This window comes from Mandrillus leucophaeus, unplaced genomic scaffold (assembly GCF_000951045.1).
Source record: "Mandrillus leucophaeus isolate KB7577 unplaced genomic scaffold, Mleu.le_1.0 Scaffold2043, whole genome shotgun sequence".
NCBI lineage: Eukaryota > Metazoa > Chordata > Mammalia > Primates > Cercopithecidae > Mandrillus > Mandrillus leucophaeus.
The window spans coordinates 20,318-31,499 of record NW_012102081.1 but is presented as its reverse complement, the minus strand read 5'-3'; the positions used below and the strand labels follow the sequence as shown (position 1 = coordinate 31,499).

Below are 11,182 nucleotides of genomic sequence, written 5' to 3'. Positions count from 1 at the left end.
CAAATTTTTCATCTACTCTAAATCTCTGTTAGCAGTTTTCAATGAACAATAGGGTTGTTCCTATCACTTCATGCAGTCCTTTCTGGCCACAGAGTGCTTCAGAGCTCAGTAAAAGGGAAATAGGGCAAACACGTACTTTTTAATGCCAGGGATTAAAAAGATTTAAAAAAAAAAGATTTAATAGACTAAGAGGAAGGAAACTACTAAATCCCATATTTAGAGAACTTAATTTGGAAAACAAATTAATGGAACATACGCAGTTCCACTTTACACTCAACACAAAAGCCATTCTGAAGTGTATAAAAGCAACCAAATTTTTTCAAGGTCAGCAGAGACTGTTGAGCTTTCTAGGATCGTACCTGAACGTTACAAATACTTCTGTTTCACAAACAGCAAATGTACTAAGCCACAGTCTTCCAAAATGAAAAAAATGTTCCCCACCAACATAAGGTCATGTTCACCTTGTCCATGAGTGAAATGATTTGAAGAATAAGTTGATCTTGACGTAAATCATCTCCATGCTTAAATATAACTGGATATTTGCCTCCATCTTCTGTCTTAAAAAACAACTGTGCAGGCATAAGGGCACTCTGGAAAATAAAAATATTGATTTCAAATTTGGCCATGAATTAATGCATATAGGTGTATTATACATACAAGAAAATGTTGATATGTAAGATAAATACACAGGTAAACAGGACCTAAAAAATAAGTTGGGTTTTCAATGAGATACATTAGGGTATCTTGGAAAGAACAGTGAACTAGCTAATTGTCAGAAGACTACATGATAGAAGGCGCACAAGCTCTGTAATCAGTCATGTGGTTAGAACACTGCAAGCTCTGCCACGTACTCGCTGAACAGTCCCGTGTATATTCTTTGTTTCCTCATTTGTAAAATATAGATAGCATCTCGTCTGCAGAGTTGCTAAGGCAATCAGAAACTGTACAGGTCTGGCATCATGCCTAATACAGAGATGACATTCTATATATACCTATCATCATTTTCTATTTTTAGAGGTATACTGAAATAAATAAGGTGAAACAGTATAGCATAACAACGTACCAGATGTAAAGTCAAGAGCCCTGGTTTTTAATGGCAAGTATACCACAGGTTGAGTATTCCATAACAGAAATGCTTGCAAAAGTTTGGGATTTTGGACTTCCCTGGATTTTGGAATATTTGCATATACATAAATAAAATATTTTAGGGATGTGACCCAAGTTTAAACTTGAAATTCAATTATGTTTCACATATACCCTGTACACATAGACTGAAAGTAATTTTACACAATATTTTTAGTAATTTTGTGCTTGAAGCAAAGTTCTGACTGTGTTTTGACTGTAATGCATGACATAAAGTCAGCTGGAGGATTCTCCACTTGTGGCATCATGTCAGCACTCAAAAAGTTTCAGATTTTGGAGAATTTTAGATTTTGGATTTTTGGATTAGAGATGCTCAATCTGTACTAGTTGTGCAGCTTTAAGACTCAAATTCCTCATTTATAAAATGAGAAGAGGTCTCAAATACCTGTATCTTTTATTCTGGAATAATTTTATGTTTTCCCCAGAGTCCTTTCCTTAATTATATGTAGGTCTAAATTAGTTTAGGTATGTGTTTAAATCAACAACAACAACAAAAAATAAATTAAATTCTCTTTAGAAAGGGAGACTCATACAAAACCTCACATAGAGTGGCATGCTAAGATGGATAGTCTGGACATAAATGTTTAGAAAATTGTTCTGAGAGAGAGAGACCCTATTGAGTTTGGTCATCGAGAAGAAATTATATAAGACAAAAATTTGGAGAAACATATTAATCCAGAGAAAAAAAAATGAGTCAAACAAATTTAAAAACAACAACAACAAAAAATGGTAATAACCAAGAGAAATAATGGCGCAAAAAACATCATGCAGAAGGATGAACAGATGTGGCAAAACAAATGGCAAAATGTTAATGACAGAATTAAAGTGGTAGATACATAGTTGTCTACTGTAAAATTCCTTCAACTTTGCTGTATGCTTGAAAACTTTCCTATAAAATGCTGGGGGTGGGAAAAACATAGAAAATGGTTCAGAGAATGTATGTTTAAAGCTTACAAACTCTAGTTGGAATAAAATTCTGAACTTTAAATTACTTTAAATTTGGAATATCCTTTTATCACTCCTGGTGAAAATGTTATTTTATAAATTACCTTGAGCCCTAGTAATTGGAAATCTTCCTAAAGATAAATGACAGGTAGGAGAATCTTTGTTGTGATTTCTTTTTTCAGATTCAATTAGATTTCATCTAATTTAGATTTCGTCTGAAATTTAAAGCAAGAAGACAACCACAGGATAACTAGCACTTATCCCAGTGCCTTAAGGGGTCCACTCCTCATGAATATCCAGCTTTGGCTGTTACATTAAGGTGTACAAAATTACTTTTAAAACTACTAGAAATAAGGGTCCTTAACCTTTTCAGCTCTAAGGAGCTCACACAAGGACGACAGGAGTCCATAGATCCTCTGCAAGTGTATGCAGAAATTTCAGTGTATTTGTAAGCATATGGGCAATTTTCTAAAGTGTATAATCCATCACTTTCATCAGATTCTCAAAGGCATCCATGAGCCAAAGTAGCAACTCTCTCTACATAACTAATATTATATAGCAACTGCCTCAGAACCATTATTCCTAAACTCCAACTCAAAATTTTTAAGAATGCCCATATACTTAAGAGTTGAAATAAAAATAATCAAGACTGAATATTCAGGTAAAAAAAAGATTTCCCATATTTTAAGTCATAAGACATAATTATAATATGTTGTAATTAAAAAGAGTATGAGTCTAGAATCCACCTACCAATAGAGGGAGATGCATCTTCTTGTACTCCACTCTTAAAACCCCTGCTATATGTCTTAGATACTCTTTTCTACCATGGTTGGAAAAAAATGGTAAAATTACTTTTTTGATTCACTGCTCTTGATGAGTCCTTAGTGTTCAAGAATATTAGAAGCTGGTCTTCTTTGGGAGTTCTAGCTCAAAGGAATGCCAGTTGTTATATGTATATTACCTTGTGTATAGCTTTTTACATTTCAGTCTCCAGTAGATTGCAAGCACAGACTAAAAAAATTTGCACTGTATCTCCTATACCAGTATTTTCAAATTGCATATAGTAATACCAGTATTTTTAACTTGTAGGTTGTAATCTGTAGAGAGGTTTAAAACCAATAGGTTATAAGCAACATTTAAAATTAAAGCAACAGAATAATGTTTAAAATAATAGAAACTATCCGTCCATAACACCCAGTTAAGGTTAAGTATTGCTTTATGAAACTTATGTTTTGGTTGTTATGAGCTGGGCTGCAACCCATGACCAAATACGAGGCTGCCTTGAAACATACCTTTTTAAAAAATATGAACTATTTGCTACTATAATTACACCCCTGTGTATATACATTAGTTGTTGTTCTATGAGCCCTTTCTTAACTCATGCGAAGTTAATATTCAGTGCAACTATGCCTTTCTACCACTAGAACCACAAAACATAAAACACCATGTCTCACAAACATCTTTCAGTATGACGTTGACAGAAAATGATGCTCTGGCCTTTGGCCCTTTGAGCCTGATTAGAGAAGGCAGCTGCATCAGTTGTTTCTACCTGAACTGGTAGCCAGTCAACAGAAAAAACACCAAGCCTGGTATGCGATTAAGGACTAAAGAGAATTGCCACGTGAAAATATAAGAAAAAACTTAAGGTTCTATAAGAGGAACAGATGTCAGACTGAGAAATGTTAAAAAGGTCAACTGGGACTCGTATCTAACCATCTGAACTCATGAACTGAATGAACGCATGATATGTCTGCAATTTGCCCTGTGTAAAAAAAAAAAAATGTTTACATAAAGAAAAGCAGTTATGGATCTGATTAACAATTAGCTCAAAAAATTAAATATTATGTTGGGTATAGTGGCGCATGCCTGTAATCCCAACACTTTGGGAGGCTGAGGTAGGAAGACTGCTTGAAGTCAGGAGTATGAGACCAGCCTGGATAACAAAGTGAGGACTTATCTCTACAAAAATAAAACAATAAAAAAATTACATATTAAAAAACAACCCAGAGATATAAAAGTATTTCACATATCATATAAAAATGCCCGTGTACTGTAACAAAAGAAGATCTTAAATCGAAACACACTGATAAACGAAAGCTACCCTTTGATCTAGCATTTACTAAATCAACTAGAATTACAGAGGTGATCTCTGCAATGTAGTAATTTTCCAAGGTAGTATCTCTGATCTAGTTTAAGATTTAGGTTCCAACCATACACATTAAATATCCACCACAATTACTTTAAACAGTGTAGCTGTTTCCGGAATTATTCCTCTAATTTTCACTTGGGGTTCTAAAGGCAACGGGATAAGTTCCACATCTGACAAATTCATCTTTTCATTATCTCCAAGCAACGCCTGTAGTCTCTCATTCTAGAACAAATCAGAAAGGATTAATTAGGTTAAAATAGAAGAGTAGTTTATAAAACATACAGTAAAGACATAAAAATTGATTCTATTAACTTAAAAATATTTGCAGAGCACCAAAGTAATATAAAGGACATAGTGTTGTATGTGAGAGAAAAGCACGTATAAATAATCCCTAACAACAGCAGTAGCATGCTTTAAACCAAACAATCCCTAACTGTGAAAGGCTGGACTTTCACAAGAAGGACAGAGAATACATTTCACTTGCTACAGCTGACAAAGAATCAGGAACTTATTCAAGTTGGACCTAAAGATTCAATTTCTGTTTCCAAGGACTTGTGAAGCCACAGAGAGAAACTGAAATTTCATTCAAAGTTTAATCTTGCATGACCAAATATTAAGCAAAAATTTCATTAGGCTGCCCCAGTGCATTTTTTGAGTTTAAAAAGGAAACTTAATTCACTTGGAGGAACTATAACGCTACTTTCTAACTTTCACGGAGTCTGTACAGTCAAACTTTTCCTAGGATATCATCATTCATTTTCTTCAGCTCATATACATAACGCATTAAGCTAATATTTCAGAAACTAAGAAATCCAAGTCATGATGAAACAGCTTCATCATTAAGCAACATCTATACTATTTAGAAGAACTCCTTCTATTCAATTTCAAAAGAACAATCAATTTCCTTTAAAAGCTGGGAAAGTCTTGCAATCTTGAGGAGCAGGGCTTGCTCACCTAAATAGGTGAGTTTGTTCTTCAAGAGGGAAAACTCGACATGACAATCCCAGCAGCATAAAACACTTCAACTATGATGCTACTGGGAAGCTGAAGTGCTTTGTGCTGCTGGGTATGCCTCAAAGGAGAGAACTCCGGAATCAGTGAAAGAAGTTCAGAAAAAATAATATGTTTCAAGGACAAAGAAGATGTAAAATTAAATTATTTCCCTTCAGTAATAATCCCATCTCCTCCTGAATGATGAAAAGTTCAAGTTAAAATCAACTGAAAATCAACTGGTATGAATTTCTACATAAGTGTTACAAAAATCACTAAATCTACTCCTTAACTAAATGGACGGTCAGATCTACTAATGTGAAGTAATATCAACTAATTTGAGAGTAAAGTTATCCTAGCTTAACAAATTTCTAGTTGATGTGCTGATTGAAATAAATAAATAATCAGAAAGTAAAATAAGAACAGGGTGAGAAATCTAGCCACTTCTTACCACCTCTACCACTATAAGCCCTAAGAACCCAGCCACCATGATTTCTCATCTTGATTACTGCAATAGCCTCCTTTCTGATTGCTCCTCTTCTTCAAACTTTTCACTCTCCTAGTTTCTTATCAAAAGTAACCAGAGTGCAGCTGCTAAAATGAAAGCCAGTTCACGTTACCCATCAATTCAAAATCTCCAACAGCTTCTACTCTTACTCAGTGTTCCAGTCAAAATAATATTGACTATAATGATTTACAAGGATAAATTTCATCCATTTCCCAATTATCTCTAACCTCATCTCCTATTACTGTACCCATTCCCTCTGCTCCAAATACACTGGGTTTCTTCCTATTTCTCACAACTGCCACACATGCTCCCACCTCTGGGGCTCTGCACTGCTATTCCTCTGGCTGGAACAATCTTCTCCAGAAGACCAGCTTGCTTTCTTACATGCTTCAGGTCTTTGTTCAAATGTCAATTTCTCAGGGAGGCCTTAACCTGGTCACTCTATTAAGAAGTGAAACACTGCCTTACTACTGGACACAAGTATTGCCTATTCCCCCTTTCTGTTTTATTTTTCTCCATAACACATAACGCGATCTAGCACACTACACACATTTTACTTATTTATTGCATTTACTCTCTTTAGTGAGAATATGATCCCCATAGGCGAAGAGATTTTTATATTCACTGCTGTATCCCAAGAACCTAGAAAAGTGCTCTGCTCAGAGTAGGCATGCAATACATATTTCATATTGGTAGAACACATAAATGTGTAATATCCCCTAAAAAATCATAAAGTGAAGAGAGACTACTTATAATATTAACAGTGAAAGTGTTAATATATTTTAAACGTAGATGGAAAAGATGGCCAGGCGCAGTGGCTCATGCCTGTAATCTCAGCACTTTGGAAGGCCGAGGCTGGCAGATCACTTGGGGTCAGTTCGAGATCAGCCTGGCCAACATGGTGAAACCCCATCTTTACTAAAACTTAGCCAGGCGTGGTGGTGCACACCCATAGTCCCAGCTACCTGGGAGGCTGAGGCAGGTTAATTGCTTGAAAATGGGAGGCAGAGGCTGCAGTGAGCCGAGATCATGCCACGGTACCACAGTACTGCAGTCTGGGCGACAGAGCAAGACTCCGTCTCAAAAAAAAAAGTAGATGAAAAAGGCATTTTATTAGAATTCAAATATGTAGACTCAGACCTCTTCTAACATAATTTTTCCTAAACTGGAGATCAACGAAGGAAAGAAGTCAACAACAATATTATCATTTTCTTCACTCATCTGACACTTAACTCAGGGATTACTCTGCCACAGATCTAACACTGCTATACCCACTGTGATATAGCTCTCGCAAATAAATTACAAGGGATGAAAAAGTGCTACATATGATTTTATATGATTAGTGGCTATTTCAATATTACTAGTATTAATGCCAATAATGGTGGTAGAGAGCTCTCTCTGCATTTCTTCATGGTGCCAGGGCTTGTTTCTAGTAAATATATGTAGATAAAATTGTTTGTTTTTTACCGTATCATGATAAAATGCCTATAAAGATTTTCAGCCAATATGGAAACTATATTTGGGATGGTCTGGCTTAAAATATAGGCTATGTGAGAAACACAAAATTTATTTGGGGAGACTCTGGGTGACGTCTCAAATAGGTGGTCAGCCTCCAGAAGAGCTAAAACTGAGGTGTTGCCAAGGTTCCTGTGTCTGCTTAAATTGAAGAGCTCCTGGCACTAAAACAAACTGGTTTCAAATATAAGCTCCAAACTGCAGGTCAGAGCAGCAGACACTCCCTCTGCTGGCGGGCATTTGGGAATCACACTGTTTCCCACACAGGCACCTCTGGGGAGAGGTGCTACGGCGGGAACAGCAGTAGAAATGTATTTATTTGACCAAGGTTTGTGATTCTTCTCAACCACAAAGAAAATGTCAACTCAACAGAACTGTGTTTCCTCTCAGCCTGTTTTCCCCTCTCTAACCTGTTGAGCATTACTCATTACTTCCTCCACATGGCTCTGCTAGCATTTCTGTTTAGACCTGATTCTTTGCCTTTGAACCACTGACTCAAATCTTCATCTTTTCCTCCTCTCTCTGCTTTCCTTTAAAAGTCTAAAGAACAGTAAAATGTGTTGTTTTACAAAAGTCACCAAGAAAGGCCTGCCAATTATCTAATGGAATTAGGAAAACATACCAAGTGAATCTTTCATATCATTTAGGCTACTGATCAGAAAAAATGACAGGTGAAGAACTCATCTACTTCTACCCATCAAGTGGAAACCTCATAGTTGAGAGAAAGCCTGATGTACTAGCCAGGAGAGAAGAGATACAAGGCTAGTGTTGTTACTAACAATCAGTTGTGAACCCCTGGGCAAGTTACTCTGGACTTTTGTTTTCTCAGAAGAGTTCTAGTCTAAATGATCTCTACAGATTCTTTCCATATCAAATATATTGTATATTCTAATTTGCTAAAATGAGAGGTGGTAAAGCACTGTGGATAACAATATGGACTAAGAATGTCTGAGTACAAATCCCCACTCCAATATTTACTAGCTGTATGACATTAAACAAATTAATTGACCTCTCTTTACTTTCTTCTCCTCACAATTGGGATAATAATAGGTCCTAACTTATAGGGTTGTTACGAAGACTAAATATCATATCAATATACATAAACTCATATACCATTCCTATTACTATAATTTCATGATAAGAAGTTCACATAATATGCCGGGCGCAGCGGCTCACGCCTGCAATCCTAGCACTTTGGGAGGCTGAGGCGGGTGGATCACCTGAGGTCAGGAGTTCGAGACCAGCCTGACCAACATGGTGAAACCTCATCTCCACTAAAAATAGAAAAATTAGCTGGGCATGGTGGCGGGTGCCTGCAATCCTGGCTACTCGGGAGGCTAGGGCACGAGAATTGCTTGAACCCAGGAGGCAGAGGTTGCAGTGAGCCAAGATCATGCCACTGTACCCCAGCCTGGGTGACAGAGCAAGACTCTGTCTCAAAAAAAAAAAAAAATAATAATAATAATAATAATAATTCACATAATATATCAACCCAAAAAGACAACAGTGAAAATTCAGTATTTTCTGATGCTAAGACGTTATTAAATTATGAACAAAAGCATACCCCATAGGCTTACCTTTTTCTTACGATTTCCACTTTCACGTTGTACTGCCTTCATTAGATGCACCAACCGATCTACAAATGTCTGTTGTGCGGCCAGCAAAGAACGCATAACTCTGACAGACTTATCACCCTGAAGGGTTCAAAGTGAGAAAAAATTAGTTCTATGTAGCGTAATGATCAGGGTTTCTTTAACAGCATGGATAATCCTTGTTATCCATGTAATCTCATAGCTGTAAACTTAAATAGAAAGCAAAATTGAAAAACATTATCTTGATTCAAAAACAACGAGAAACCCTGTATCTTAGTTACTGACAACACTAATCCATCCACAACTGAAAATTATCTGAGTCTTCAGTAAATACTGGTCTATCCACAACAGCATTTTTTTTTCCCACATAAACCATGTGACAAGATGGAATTCATTCATCCTAAAATACATTCACTCATTATTTGATTCAATAAATATCCAATGGCTTTTGATGCAGAAATGTGCTGGACATATATACATAAATATGGCAGAAACAAAGATATAGGTCTTCAAGGAACCAAAAATCAACTTTAAAAAAAAGAAAATTTCAAATAGCAACACAATATGTGCTTAAAATACAAGTCATAAAAACTAAATGCTATACAGTCTTATGTAGTGATTCCTAGTTCATAAAATATTATAAAATACATTTCTAATTTAATCTTCCCAATTACCCTGGTAAGGGAAGCTGGGTAAATGTTACCATCCTCACTTCGAAGATGAGGAAATTTAAACTTGAAGAAACTGAAGTGTCTTCACAGGGTGACAAAGGCTGTAACAGAAACGAGATTAGAAGAGAGGACCAAGGGCTTATTTGCCAATCAGTTTGATGTTGAGAAGCTTTGGGAATGAATACAAAAGCTTAGTCTCAAAGTGTTTAATAGGATGTGATTTAAATTTTTAAAAGCATGAAACATGCAACAGATGAAAGATGCCATGAAATAGACTATTTCTGCGGCAAGTCCCAGATTAATGTGTGGCAGCTTTCTTTTCACTGTCCTTGCACCCTCTGCTGGCCGAACTGTGACACTGCTTTAAGAATCAAAAGAACACAGGAAAAATAAATCTCTCTTAAAAGCTGTTGAAAAGGCAAAAATATGTTATATAAAAAGTATCTGCAATATGACCATTGCCAGATTTCTGGAAACATACACAGCTTTGATAAGAAAGATACACAATAGAAAGGAAAATAAAAAAGCAAAGCTCTTTCTTTTTTAACTCCATGTACAGGTTTATTTCATTAAATTAGGGATCAAGAAAACTTCTGTAAAGGGTCAAAGATAACATATTTTAGGTCTTCTTGGCCACGCAGTTTTCATTCCAACTATTAAACTCCTATTGAGTATAAAAGTAGCCACAGACAATATAAAATCAAATGAGTTCATGATTCTATTCCAATAATTTATTTATGAAGACTAAAACTTGAATTCACATAATTTTCATGTATCACCAATTATTTTTCTTCTTTTGATTGGTTTTCAATCATTTAAAAATATAAAAACCGGGTCGGGTGCAGTGGCTCACAATCTGTAATGCTGGTACTTTGGGAGGCCGAGGCAAGTGGATCACCTGAGGTCAGGAGTTCCAGAATAGCCTGGCCCAACATGGCGAAACCCTGTCTCTACTAAAAATACAAAAATTAGCTGGACATGGTAGTGGGCGCCTTTAATCCCAGCTACTCAGGAGGCTGAGGCAGGAGAATCTCTTGAACTCGGGAGGTGGCGGCTGCAGTGAGCCGAGATGGCATCACTGTACTCCAGCCTGGGTAAGAGAGCAAGATTCCGTCTCAAAAAAATAAAAATAAAAAATATATAAAACCACTTTTAGCTCATGGGATGTTCCAAAACAAGCAACAGGCTGAATTTGGCCCACGCACTGCAGTTTGCCAACCCCCACATTTAATGGTTACCTTCAACAACGCTTGGCTAAATCTTCTCATTACATTCAAGTACATCTCATGGGTCTTTGGATCCCTCTGCTGGGTATCTTGATCTTCACATTCCACGATCACATACCTTAAAAATATGTTTGAGCCATTCGTGTGATGTGAAACGAAATTTAGATTCAGTTTGCAAATACTCATTATCATTTCACTAAAACAGGTTAATTTACACATGCAAAAATAATCAAATTGGAGTAATAAAACACATTTTATCATCTCTTTTAAAAGTGAAAAGTTACAGAGGAACACATACAACCATCAATAAAAGGTAAATTAAGAGTGATAATGCCTTAATTTGTGTAATATCCCAAATTTTCTAAAACTTTTGCCACCAAAACAAGCATTTTCTCCTATTTATGAGGTAGAGTATTAACATCCTCAGAAATCATCTAAGCTCA

General features: G+C 36.1%; 1 protein-coding gene across 1 annotated transcript in view; it reads right to left on the bottom strand.

The window, feature by feature from the left end:
* Positions 1-11,182, bottom strand: part of LOC105539389 (phosphatidylinositol 3-kinase catalytic subunit type 3-like) — a gene marked incomplete at its 5' end in the record, with an annotated part of 39,794 nt that overhangs the window by 17,679 nt on the left and 10,933 nt on the right. The window contains 3 exons of the mRNA XM_011979636.1: positions 462-590; positions 4,328-4,459; positions 8,828-8,944. Of these exons, the coding sequence (XP_011835026.1) occupies positions 462-590; positions 4,328-4,459; positions 8,828-8,944 (378 nt within the window). The remainder of the gene's footprint in view (positions 1-461; positions 591-4,327; positions 4,460-8,827; positions 8,945-11,182) is intronic.